Here is a 14,063-nt window from a genome sequence, read left to right as displayed (position 1 = left end):
CAACTAACAATTGCTTTGTTCCCTATATGACATATAGGAAACTGTATTACAGTATTACAGTCGCTGCTGACTTTCAGATTTTTTTTTAACTTGACCTATGAATCTATGTAGTTCCTCCAGAGTTGCTGTGGGCCTCATGGCTGCTTCTCTAGGTGGAGGCTGTGCTTGTAAGGGCCTGTCAACATAGGTGGATGTCCATGTCTGGTTAGGTTTGAGGAAATGGATTTATTTTCCATTTCCATATTAGGGTTATTCAGTGCTTTGTGGGATGTTTAATGCTTTGGAAGTTGAAGCCACTGTCATAAAGTGACCCAGTCAAGAGGCAGGTGTAGGTTTCAAGTAAAGCTTTTAGCTGTCAGAAAAGATTTCAATAATTCTGGTTAACAGGAGGACCTTCCAAAAGTAAGAAAGGATACTTAGGCCAAGCATACATGGAGGGCAGTAAAAATCAACTGCAGCTGGGTGATTAGAAATCAAATTTAAGTGCTCCAGAAAGTAAATTTAACAGAAGCCACTATGGGAATAGTTGACCAACCCTAAACAGCTGTATGTCAAATATATACTATACCAACACTGTTTTAACCTGTTTTACAACTATAATCTGGACCTGTGTGCTGTGCTATTTTATCCACATCATGCTGTTTGTTCACAATTTTTTTTTCTAAGAAACCTCTGAGGCTACCACAAAACGGTTTACATTTGGACTCTATTTGCCAATTATATTTGACTTTTGAAGCCTATTTATTGCATTTGTTTCTATTTAGGGGTGTTGAGGCATAGTAAAACACAAATGTATGCCACAGTTTAAAGATTAAGCCTCTTTGATATATATTTTTTTTCTTCTTTACAGTTATTTTCAATTTCAGTCATAAAGTAACAAAGTGTGGCCTATTTCTGTCATATAAATTATCTTTAAACGCAATGTAATCACACCAAAACAAGTCAAGCTGCCTAAAGCAGATATCTAAAATTATGGCTAAAGCTTCTCACCTCACCTGACCATTTAAAATAAAATGGCACGTACTACCTGTCAACTTTACAAGTGCAATAATTTGTTTATAGAGTATATGGTTATCACCCCACTTAACCTTGTCAGTATATCTTTCTTTATAGTGCTGAATCACTGTGTTTTCTTTAGTCAGGTGTTCTGCCAAGAAGCTTTTAAGTGAACCATGTTGTTATGGAGCTTTATATCAATTATATACCAACTCTTCAATAATACATCAGTGCATCAAAAGTTCATCTATGTCAAAAACCTCCTGTTTCCTTCAACCAGGTAGACCATACCAGATGACCCATGTTTTGCATGTATGGTTTCTGAATATATATATATATATATATATATTTCATTTTGTGGTCTAAGAAGCTTTTCGGCAAACCTTTTGTATATCAATTTTTGCACAACTAAACTGACATGGCAGGAAATACTGCCATTTACATGTCTCTGTGCTTTCAGTTTTGTTCCATTTGATTTCATTTACTTTATTTTTGTTGTCCTTTTTTATTCATTTTTCTCATTCCACCATTCGTTTCTTTTCCTGTCCCAAGGTTCATTGTTTCAGAAGTCCACTGAGCCCAAAGAACACAGTGCTTTGGGAATTCCATGTAAGTTGATGTTTTATGTTTTACAATAATCTATCTTTCTTTTATTTCAGTTTTCTTCATGTAGCCATTTCATTCTGTGAGCAGTCACTTTTTGTTTTTATTTTATTGTTGCACTTACATTTTAAAAACTTTTATTCCGCTAATCAATTCTGCTGTCTTTCCTTCTGTCTCGGCTATGAATCCAGTACCAGTTAGCTTGAATCTCTATGCAAGTTTGTTGCAGCTGTGATTTTTTTTTTTATAGTTTCCAATTTTGCATCAGCATAGCCAAAACTTTGATATGTTGTGTTTAAGAGCTTTGCATCAAGCTAAACTGGGTCCAGAATGTACACTGGAATGGCTGCAGGTGTGCACATATCCTCTTGATTTGTCCAGCTGCAGTATCTTAAGGTGTAGTCACATCAGGAAAGCTTTTGGTCAGTTTTTTTTAGTCTGGACTGAAAGCTGACTGTTTTTGTTTTTGTTGTTTTGTGTGGTTTTGTTTTTTGGCAAGCGGACTATAATTTGTAAACAAAGCCATGCTGGTGATGATCATTGCTCCCATTGTACAGAAAGGAGGAAGGTGGAACAGATCACAGTCCCACATAAACAAACTTCGGAAGTTCTTGTTGCATTTCTCTTGTGCACATTTGCGCTGTTATTACAACCGCAGTACCAGTTTGAATCAATGTAATATTTCTAATTTTGGAACGGCATTACTAAATGTGTGCTGCAAGCTGAATGAGATGAGTGTATTCACACCTGCAGCAAAGGCCCAGGTCAGCAAGGGAAACAATCTCTGGTTCATTTAAAGCAGACCAAATGTGTCAGATGTGAATACACTCTTATGGAGATTTTGATGTGTCAAGTCTGAATTGTGAATTTAGAAATTTTCTTCATAGGTTTCATATTGAGTGAGAAATTTTGATAGGATTTAAAAATATATATTAACTATAACTGTCCCTGATACCACTATTTGTGGTGTCCTTTGTATTTTTTCTAGTGGTCTTCCCGGCCTTCCATCACCTGTCTTTTCCTTCTGACACAATAAGAGAAAATGACCTCAAACTGAGAACAAGACAGAGTGAGAGGTGCAAGAGGGAAAAGATCTCTGCCTTTCATTCTGGCTGCTCTCTTTGGAGAAGAGCTTTTTTTGGATCTTCAAAGCCTTGAGTGTCTTGAATGTGTTATTGCAAGTACTGTCTGTCGACACAGTTTCACTATAATGGAAGGTTTTGCAAAATTAACAGTGCTAGGCAGATAGATGCAGAATACAAATAATGCAGAAACAGTCAGCTCATTTAATAGTGTGTCATTCTGTTTCTGATATATAAAGCATCTCTCATCAGAATGACGTGTTGTAATTGTGTTTACATTTCCCTTTTCGGTTTTATTAGTTAGACATTTATCTTAGTGCAAACACTCCTCCATAGTTCTCTTCTGTTCTTTAAAACAGCTGCAATACTTTTGGCATAGTCACTTCTTATTTCTGGAGTCCCAAATGTATTTCTAGTATGGCCCACTCAATGCTTAGAATACAAGTTGAAACCATCCAAAAGTAAAGATGCCAAAAGGATTTTATTTATTCTTGTTTTTTATTTATAATGCAGTCTTAAGTGATTGATTATATCTTTCCTACTAGAGAGGAGGGCTGCATGTGACCATAAGGTTTTTTTCCAGACTGAAACTTTATTATGGTGTTCCATAGTTTGACATCCTCCCTGACCAGAAGAAGGTCTGTGGATCAATCACAAATATTGATCCCACTTTTATAGTCTTACTGAACTCAGAAAGTCATTGCAAGCTTTGTTTTTTATTTGTTGTTTGGAATGGACCATTATTGCTTTTCAAAACTTGTTCTCAAACTAAAGTAACCAAGCAAACTATACAGTAGACTCACTGGCCACTTTGTAAGGCATACCTTGCTTGTACTATGCTGGACCACTTTTTCCATTAAGAATACTATTTGTAATGCAGATTCAGAAACATTTCTCAAAACTTTTGGTTCATATCAGTGTCATAGCATCACATAGTTACTGGAGATTACCAGGGGAAACATCCACTGTGCAAATCTTTTTTCATTACACTATGTCCCAAAACATCCAATTAGAAAGAGATTTGGTTACTCTGAAGGTTTGCTGTTCAAGAATCCAGTTGATATGATTTGAGCTTATGATGTTTGTTTTCCTGATACAGGTAGCCATCAGAAAAAGAATATGCTGTGGTCATAAAGGGATAGACTAGTTTAGCAGCAATACTAAGGTAGAGTGCAGAATTTAAACAAGGCTCAGTTCTTACAAAGAGGTACAAACTGTGCTAAGAAAATATCCTGCAGAACCACCTATAGTCTGAACCATTGGTGTAAGAAAGGGTGAATTGACACTGTCATGTTTATACAAAATTTCCTCCTTACCATCTGACTATTCATTTTGAAATCAGTACCAGACAATGTTTTTCATTCTGTTCTTGTCCATTTTTGATGGTCTTGTGTGAATTGTAGCCTTAGTTTATTTTTCTTAACTTTAACTTTAAGGAGTCTTATTTTAAGGGATTTTAATTTCCCTTTGGGATCAATAAAGTATTTTTGAATTTGAATTTAACTGAATTCAGTCATACCTGGTGTGGTGTGGTCTTCTTTAGCTGTTCTGCTTAAAGGTTTGATGTATTGTACTTTCAAAGATGGTTTTCCATATACCTTGTATATAGCTAAACCTGCTACAGTATCTGCGAGTACAATATCACCAAGGACTTGCATGCAACATCTGGCTTTAGGTTATAGAGCTGCAAGCTCAGTGCATTAAAACCTGGCTACCCTGGGCGTGCCGTGGTGGTGTAGGGCGTAGCGCGACCCGTATTTGGAGGCCTTGAGTCCTTGACGCGGCCGTCGTGGGTTCGACTCCTGGACCCGACGACATTTGCCGCACGTCTGCCCCCCTCTCCTTCCCTGTTTCCTGTCAGCCCACTATCACATAAGGGACACTAGAGCCCACAAAAGACGCCCTGGAGGGGTAAAAAAAAAAAAAACCTGGCTACCCTCTACCCACCTAAATCGACTTTCACTCTTATTTTTTCCTACTTTTGATATAGATTTTAATCACTATCTCCTTTCTGTCAACACCAAGACAACATCCACAAAACTGCAGCTTATTGAATATTTTATCTATTTTGGATCTTTTGCTATGAACTAGAGACATGCTTGTTCATGAAAATTTCATCAGATCAGCAGTTTCTATAGAAAGCAGACCATCAGCCTGTCTGGCACCAACAACCCTTTCATGTTCAATGTCACTGAAAGTGACGGAGTGACTGTATATCACAAATTTATAAACAGTATGAGTAAAGGACAGGTTGATATTAACCTCCAGCAAAATGTTGCATTTTGATGGTTTCTTGTATATAATGCATTCTGAATTCCTTCATTATGTCTTTAATGCTTCTCTAATAGGCTACATGGACTGTAGAGGTATTCCCCCACCACAGCACTGTGGTGCTTCCACAGTTTGACAACCACCTTGACCACATGAAGGTCTGTGGATCATTCCCAAATATTGATTCCCACACTGAAGTCTCATTGAACTCAGCAGGTTCCTGTGACAGCACCATCCTTACATACACTTGCAGAAGTAAAGTCAGTCCTTTCACGGGACGTTTTATAGAATATTTGCACCTAAGCTGCAAAAACTAACCACGGTGTATATAGTCATATGTGCATCGGTATCCTACTGTACATTTAATGTTTTCGAAAAAAATTTTTTTTTGGCAGTTGAAAATTGTCTTAGATCAAGAAGGTTAGGGTAAAAAAAACTGATGAGGATGAACTTGATTCATTGAGCAGAGGAAATTGGCTTATATTTTAGAACTCATGTTTGTGGGCAGCAACTGAAAACTTTCAGACCATGAGAAACAAAATTCTCTGATCAGATGAGACAAAGATTGAACTCTTTGATGTGAATGCCTGGTGTCATGTTTGGAGAAAACCAGGTACAGATTCTCACCAGGCCAATACCATCCCTACAGTAAAGCGTGGTGGTGGTGGTAGCAGTGTTTTTTCACATCATGGGGTATTTGTGTGTGGAATTTTGAGGAAAGGGGTTAATTTAATCCAATTTGGAATAAGGCTGTAACAAGGCAAAATGTGGAATACTGAAGCACTGTGAATACTTTCTGGATGCACTGTAAATATGAACTCAGGTTGGAGTTGATTGACAATTAAATTACACTTATCTTCTTAGTATTGACATATTCCCCCAAATTCACCATGTAAGGTAAATACAGATACATTTCTAAATGTCTGTGTTCTTGCATACTCTGTTTTGAGTTGAACCCTATTAGTCACTTTATAGGTAGATTCGTCTACCAGGGATGCTGTATGGGTGGTGCTTGCATGCTTGCGTCAAAGAAGATTAAAAAGGCAGTTGAATGAGAGTCAGATAGTGATTGTCCACAGTTCTGCTTTGGATGTGAATCACACAGAAGATAGGAACGAGCTAATCTGAGTTATCCTTGCCCCCCCTTGTTTAAATCCTCTCCGTGGTAGATTGAACAGACTCAGAGAATGACAAAAAGCTCAGACAATCGATAGATAGTGATTGCTACTAACTGAGAGGGTGAGCTGGGGGCTTCTGCTTTGATAGCCCGTGTGTGTCATCAAGTGCATGTGAAAGAGAGCATATCCTTTTTGCAAATTCTTACTCGCTCTGGTCTGTGAATATTTAAATATACACAGTGGTTACTTACATACACACAGAAACACCCCTACTATTCCTGATTTCAAGATATTTTTACAAGATAAGGTAAATTGTTAACAGCCAGACATTTCATTCCATCACAAATCATTGTGACAGTAACTTATTTACCTGCTCTGACTGCACATGCAAAGCCAGCGCTGGTGAAAGAGAAAGAATTTGAATCCATTGAGCTCTAATAACACACAAAGGCAATGTTTAGCCTCCTCACTGGGAAGTATTGAGTAAAACTTATTAGTAAAACCAATTATCTCTTCGAAAGAAATGACGTATCTCATCAGCCCACAAATCTTTCTTTGTAAAAGTCAACACTGCTTAATTCTATACCCTTCAAGTTCTGTCCCATTGATTTGTAACTTCTTGCAAATGTTGGCAAAACAAAAAGCATGCATTGTGTGAGTCTAAAATGGATCGCATTTTTAAAACACAAAGTCTTGTTACATGCTAGTACATCTAAAAAATTCAATTATTGTTTAGAAAGGCAATATTTTTTACCAGTCATTTCAGAGAGTGAAACTCATATAGTTATCACATATAGAGTGATATACTCCAAGTTTTTGTTACTTGCTGTTTTGATCATTATGGATGACAGAGACTGAAAACCCCAAATTCAGTGTCTCAGAAAATTAGAATAAAATGAAAAGGGTCATTAATGGTGTCACACCCTAATGAGCTAATTACCTCTGAAGTTCTGCAAAGGTTTCCTGAGCCTTTAAACGGTCTCTCACATTGGGTCAGTAGGCCACACAATGACATTGTTGTGCTTTAGCAGGAGTCAGGTTTTGGCTATTAATAATTATAACAGTTGTTTAAGACAATTAATAATAAACTAGTATTTTAGCTAAACAAATTGCCAAGTCGGGGCAGCAGTCTTTTGACAAAATAATCAATAATGTTCAGTCTTAGTTATTTAAAAATACTTGTCAAATAATGCCTAGGTTTTCAAATATTAGATAAAGGCATGAGTCCAGCACCCAATGAGATGACCAAAAATCTCCTTATATCACCACATTGAATTAAATTAAATAACATTTTATTGTTTTATATTAACCCTGCTACATTAGACATTCACTGAGTTATTTCAATATGATTCACACAAACATTGTAGCTTTTTTACATGGTATGTGAGCTGCTCAGTAAGATATTACTAAGAAGTAATGAGATCAATATGAGAAAATGACCCATGCAATATTGGTTTTTGCCATGCACCATTTGCAGATGCCATAGGTTAGTTTATGTTGTATTGTTTACCTATAAGGTCAAAGCAACAGAAGAAATGCACCAAAGATAAAAAAAAGAAGAAAAAAAGGGAGAGAATGTTAAGCAAAAGTAAGAGGTTTAGTCATGAAGGTAGAAGCCCATATGGGATGTCTTTTTTTTTAAATTCATCTCCAAACCAAAAATATGGAAACAGACAGAAGTTTCCCAAATCATTCAATGGAAAATTTTCTTGAGAGGGAAAAATGTGTATTTCCTGTAGCTGGCACATATTGTGTGCTATAAAGTTATACACCTTTAAGTTAATGTGGGATTATGACAAAGATTCCATAAGGAGATGGTGATTATTATAATTAAGATCAAAAACTGGAGGCCTAAGAGGATTATGCAGTTCTATTCCCTACTGCCAAATGAAGGGACTTTGATAATAGGACAGCTTTATGCAGCTGCAGTTGAGGAATCCAAGACCTCACAGCAAAGAGAACTAGAAGATAATTGGTGACTGGAAATGAAGATTTCTAATTAAGTTAGATATTTAAAAACTGTATGAATGTCATGCATTTAATTTAGACAGTTAAATATTAGATAGTAGTTAATTTTTTTGTAATTCTTAATGCATGTTATCTTATTAAATTTAATTCAGTTTAATTATCTAATAAAATTTTATTTTATTTATAATATTTATATCAAATTGACATTTCAAAGGGCACACTCACACATTTATGATGGCAAGCCACTGTAGCCCCAGCTGCCCTGAAGCAGTCTGTGAGCGTCTTTTCTCGATGGGTTTGGTCTCCCAATGCATGTGTGCGATCTCTTCAGGTGCCCTGGATTTCTCCCACTGTACAAAAACATGCATATTACGCTAATTATTTACTCTAACATTCCCATTGGTGGGAGGGAGTGCTTGCATGAGTTTTTGTCCTGTGTGTCTGTGTAACCCTGTGAAGAAATGCGACCTGTCCAGCATTTACCCAGCTTCGTGTCAGGTGACCACTGACGATAATTACCAGTCTTCCTTTGAGTATAATACGGTACTGTGGATAGTAGAACTTAATTTTCAACATCTAGCTGTTATACATGCTTCTCATACAAAGTCATTTATCAATAAACGTCCAAACAGCACTCATACATTAGAATATCACCATCTCAGGTTTGATTTTGTCCTTCCCTGAGAAGCAGTGTAAATGGAGACTATGCATGACCCGCACGGCCCCCAGAGACGGTCAGAGTGGTTCACAGCTCCCTCAAGTGGTAAATGACTAACCAACACTCTTAAGTTTTTGTGTGTGTCATACTTGTGCGGCTCATCAAAGGGTTCACTCATGCATAATCAAGTGCAAGTGAACTTGCTTTGGTGTGACAACAACAAATCCTTCAGCAAATAACTTGGGCTGTTTGTTGCTAAAAGCCTTTTATCTGCTACTCAACTTTAAGGGTGGATTAAAAGGAGTTTCCTATACTTTTTTTGTCGTCTTAATAGCAGCACACAAATCCCCTCCCACGAGCTGTACAGGACATGATTATGAACCTTTTGCTTAAAGTGTGAGACTCCAATAACGTTAATGTTAAATATGTAGGATTTATTTTTCTCTCTCTCTTCCACTCAGGATTTACTGAGCTCTACTTATTTTTTTTTAATCGCTGCTCTGCATTTTATCCATTCATTTCTTATCTTATTCACCAACTTGTCTGCCAGCTTGTTCTATTTTTGTATGTTCACTCCTCATCTGCTCTTGTGCTTTATTTTAAGACTTTTTCTGAGTGCAGCATACTTTCTCCAATTATTTTCACATCTTTATCCTTTGCTCTCCTAACCGGACCCCTTTAATCCTTTCCTTTCCATATTCATTCTTCCTTTAAGCATTGGGTTATGCTTTTTCCATTCTACATTATTCAAAATTTAATATTTCTGTCCCTTCCTCTCTTCTAAAACATGACTCACGAATTACTTTTTCAGTGAAACACCATTAAAGTGCAGGCCAAATTGAAAAAGGATGTTGGGACTGTTGTAAAATAATTAACAACCCTATTAAGTTTTAAGATTCCAAGCCACTCTTTTTTTAATGAAAGGTTTCTGTATCTCTCTGTATCTCTGTCTAGACAAATTACCATATAAAACCAGCTGGAGGGCGACTTGAACATTTCATTTGAAATGGAACCTATAGCGTTTGTCCTTTGTGTTTCAATGATAGAGTGAAGGGGATGTAAACATTAAGAATGCCTAAAAGCCTTCAAAAGTATTCCTAGTTTTACTTTACGTCTGTACAGCATTGCTATATATCCCTGGATCCTTTTATTTCACTCATTGCATTCCTCTTCAGAATGTTTTTGCCTCCAGTTCACAGTAAGGTAATCTAACATGTTGTGTGTCTCTTTTTGTTTCCTCTAGCTGCCCCGAGTACAGACGATGTGGCTCTGTATGTGGGTATCGTCATCGCCGTGATTATGTGCCTGTTCATCTCTGCTATCGTGGCACTCTTTGTATATCGCAAGACGCACCGTGACTTTGACTCGGACATCATTGACACTTCAGCACTGAATGGAGGCTTCCAGTCTGTTAATATAAAGACAGCCAGATCAGGTAATATATGCGTCATATTAGAGTTTCACCTAGGAATATGCTGTGAAAACCTGTTCAAAATGAGGTCATGGAGAGTACCATGAACTGATCTGTATGCCAATGTCTTCTAAGTCAAATGTTACACAACGGTCAACTATTGTTTGACAGTTGGAAGCTTGACTCAAAAATTGAGTTAAAGGCAGGATAATTGCCCAAAGAAAAGCAGCAAGTCTTTGGCAGAAAAAAAGAATCATTGTGTGGAAACTGTCCTTGTTAAAGTCTAGACTTTACCTTGATAAAAAATGCTGTTGTGGGTCCTTTCGACATTTGAGCATAAATGCCTGCCTCTAAATCTAAATGCAGAGTTTGCCTAAATCCCACATGATGTGAGAAACTAGTAACTTCATACAGATTCAAGGTATTGCTGCTAAAGTTTCCTCACATGCCTGCTTTGCATGTTTGCTTAATTTTTTATTTTCATAATGATCTAATGAGCTATCTCCTTGTGCACTTGAAGTTAGATTTAAACAACTGTTAAGCATAATAATATTTTGTGGACTATACACAGCTAAATGATGGCTTGGCTAATGGCAGATGTGATGTTGTTTTCATGCAAATAATTGTACCTGTCACATCCTCTTTAAGGCCTTTATGCCAGTGTCATTTATTTTCTTTTTTCCCCATAATGCTGTCAGTCTCTGATGGTTTGGATTAATCTATCTCTTCCAGAGACTGCTCTAATCCATCAAAGGAGATCCTCTGTTCCTCTCTCTGTGTTATTCCTCACTCTCTGTTTTTTCCCCTCGTTCCTTCCCATCTGTACTTTTAGTGCAATCAAATTTCCTTTTCATCCGCATTCGTCTTTTCATTCTGGTCCCAGGTCTTAGGCTTTATATGTTATGTCTCTACTTTTTTGTCATCACAATCACAATGACGAATGTCTTTCTGTTTAAATTGAGTATATTTTAGACTCTGGTGTGCATGCTATCATTTCTTCCTCTTTGCATGCATATTCAAATATTAAACAGATGAAATTTGGGAACAGCAGAGATCAGTCAATATAGGTTCTTAAACTTATTGTATTTGATTTGCTGTTATTTTTCAGCAGAAGATAAATTATGCACAAATTGAAATGTAAAAACAATATTGACTTAGCATAGTCAAAAGTGCATCCATGCAAATGACTGGTAGAAGGCAGTTCTACACCCCCACAAATCTGAAATAAATAATTTTCTTCAAATGAACCTCAGCTTGAATTGAATTAATCAAGTTATTTCACGGGGTACCATAGTTCACAAGTAATTTAAATTCTACATTACCATTCACTGAATAGTACAAAAAAATGCCCGGATATCATGAAAAGTCCTGATGCTTAACAACGGCATTTAAATGTGTGAAAGTAAGAAGATAACTTGATCTAAGTTTGACTTGTAATGTGTGGGAGCTCAGCTCAGTCAGTGCTTCACGAGCCAGAATGGAATAGAATAGAATAGAATAGAATAGAATAGAATAGAATAGAATAGAATAGAATATGGAAGAGGAAGGGAGAGAGGACGGTCCCTTGTGGAGCTCCTGTGTTGCTGACAACACTGTCTGACACAGTGTTGCAGGCACATGAACTGTGGTCTGCCAGTTGGAATCATATGCAGACTTATCCAGGACATGAGCCAGACCTTTCACATTCTTTGACTTAAGCCACTCCCAGAGACAACTTTAGAAGCATCTTATCTGAGCTAAAAGGAAAAGCCACTGCACTGAGTAGGCCAAAGTCCTATTTTCAGATAAAAGTAAATTTTGCATTTAATCTGGAAATGAAGGTCCTTGAGTCTGGTGGAAGAGTGGGGAGGTGGTGAGTTGATCAAGGTTCTCTGAAGTGGAGAGCACTACAGTCATCTGCTGCTTTTGTTCCACTGTGATGTATCAAGTCTAAAGTTATAACGACTGTCCTCTATGAAATTCTAGGCCACATTGCCCTCCCCTCTGATGACAGGCTTTATGGAGATCCTAATATTATTTTCCATCAGGACTTGGCATATGTCCACACTGCCAAAAGTACCAATAACTGTTTTTATGACCATTATATTGCTATATTTGATTGGCCTGAAAACTCACCTGACCTAAATCACATAGAGAATAAATGGGATACTGTCAAGAATAAGATGGTAGATGTCAGATCCAACAATGCAGATGACTTCTATTAAAATAGCCTGGACTTCTTTAACACCTCAGCAGAGAGACAGAGAGGTCTCCTCTAAGCAATATTGAATTGGTGCAGTAATTCATGCAAAAGGAGCCCTGATTCAATACTGAGTATAATCTAAAGTATGTCAACAGAGTTTTCAGTTAGCTAACATTCATGTGTTAAAAATAATAATTTTGCAGTAGTATGGATGATTGTGATTTTTTTAAGAAACAAAGGTTGGGTCTTCATCAAATGTAAGGAATTAAAATCAAATTTTACATCATTTGTGGCAGCTCTAGTCTCCCGTTTTCAATCACTAAGACTTTTTTGTTGGCTTTTAAAGACACTTTTTATTCAAAGCCAATCCTCAGCACCGTTTGTAAATGACCCAATGTTTGTGTTTGTATAGCAGCTTGTGCCTTGATGATTGGACTTTCACTCACAGTTTACAATGAAAACGAGAAAGTGAGGTCAGAGCAGGAGCAAAAAAACCCAGCAAACTATAAATAAATGTATGCATTCAGTGCTGAATGTCTTACATAGAGACAGGGCGACATTTTATCTGTGAAACATTGAGATGCTTGTCACTCTGCACTGAGAGACGACTTCTGATTGCTAATAATGAAGTATTATCTCCTTGAATGTCTCTCTCTGTCTTTCTCTCTGTGGTTTTCCTCTACTTGTTAATTACATTTCAGCAGGGATTATTTGGCAGGAATACCCATTGGCTTTAAGGGTAAACAGCATGGAGGTAAAGAAAGTAGAGGGCTGATAGCTGACAGGTGCATGTGTGTGTGTGTGAGTGTGAGGAAGGGAGGTCATGATGAGTGACTTTAAAATAGAAATTGAGGGTCTCTTGGAGGGAACAGCAGGATTCCAGGTGCTATGCACCAAAAAAATTTACCTGGTGTGAACAAAGCTGGATTTGTTCTCAGTAGGTAACTGGCCTTCTGTGATCAAAGCAAAATTTAGTAAGTTGTGAGGATTTTAATTATGGACAGGCCTCCTGCCTTCATAGACAGTCTGCGAATTATTAGATGAGGCTGCTCTGTATCATCTGTGAGGTAATGGAGCGAACAAATTACAAGCTGCTCTAAATTATAAACTTTTTTGTGCAACTTGGCGATTGAAGTAAAGAAAAAGAAGTCTTGCGTATCCTTTGATGAAAGGTTAACCTTGGGAAAGTTGTCTCTTCCTTTGTTTCTGGATATCAGCCCTCTTTGACAGACATCCAGAGTGACACTCAGACTAAGACCTTTGCCCAGGGCCTTGGAGATGTGAGGCTTTAAGTCAGGTCATTATTAAAAGAAGGCCTCATCTTTCAACAGTTCACAGATACTGTTGTAATATATTAATGTGCTCAATGCAAGTTGCGTAATTCAAACTTGAATAGCTCTATTTACAGAACAGAACAAAAAATGCTGACTTCTGAGCCTGTATGTTTTCTAGTTTCCATACACTTTGTCTGTGAGAAATACAGATATGGTTCTTCAATAACAGAGCGACACATGTAGAAAGTGGGCTCTGTTAGGTTTCTTCCCTCAAAGCTAGTTAAACTCAGTTCATTTAAATTTTACTTATATATTCCCAAACTACAACAAATGTCCTCTTAAAGCACATTAGATGACAAGCAGGTATACCCATTTTCAATCCAAATCTTGCACGTTTTGACACACTATAGTACCAACATAAAACACCTTATTGACAGCCATGCCTCCCCTTTGCCCCTTTGCTTACTTCCCTTTCTCCTCCTCACTGGTTTTTTAACAAA

General features: G+C 37.2%; 1 protein-coding gene across 3 annotated transcripts in view; it reads left to right on the top strand.

Annotated features, from left to right (window-relative positions):
* LOC116730015 (netrin receptor UNC5C-like) overlaps positions 1 to 14,063 on the top strand; it is a 201,720-nt gene that overhangs the window by 161,059 nt on the left and 26,598 nt on the right. For 2 of the 3 annotated variants that reach the window (XM_032578953.1, XM_032578951.1), the window contains exons 8-9: positions 1,549 to 1,605; positions 9,940 to 10,131. In XM_032578953.1, the coding sequence (XP_032434844.1) occupies positions 1,549 to 1,605; positions 9,940 to 10,131 (249 nt within the window). The remainder of the gene's footprint in view (positions 1 to 1,548; positions 1,606 to 9,939; positions 10,132 to 14,063) is intronic. The other variant, XM_032578952.1, reaches the window with a different exon arrangement.

Source organism: Xiphophorus hellerii, chromosome 12 (assembly GCF_003331165.1).
Source record: "Xiphophorus hellerii strain 12219 chromosome 12, Xiphophorus_hellerii-4.1, whole genome shotgun sequence".
In the NCBI taxonomy this organism is placed as follows: Eukaryota; Metazoa; Chordata; class Actinopteri; order Cyprinodontiformes; family Poeciliidae; genus Xiphophorus; species Xiphophorus hellerii.
The sequence above is the reverse complement of the archived record's forward strand: the minus strand, read 5'-3'. Positions and strand labels throughout refer to the sequence as shown.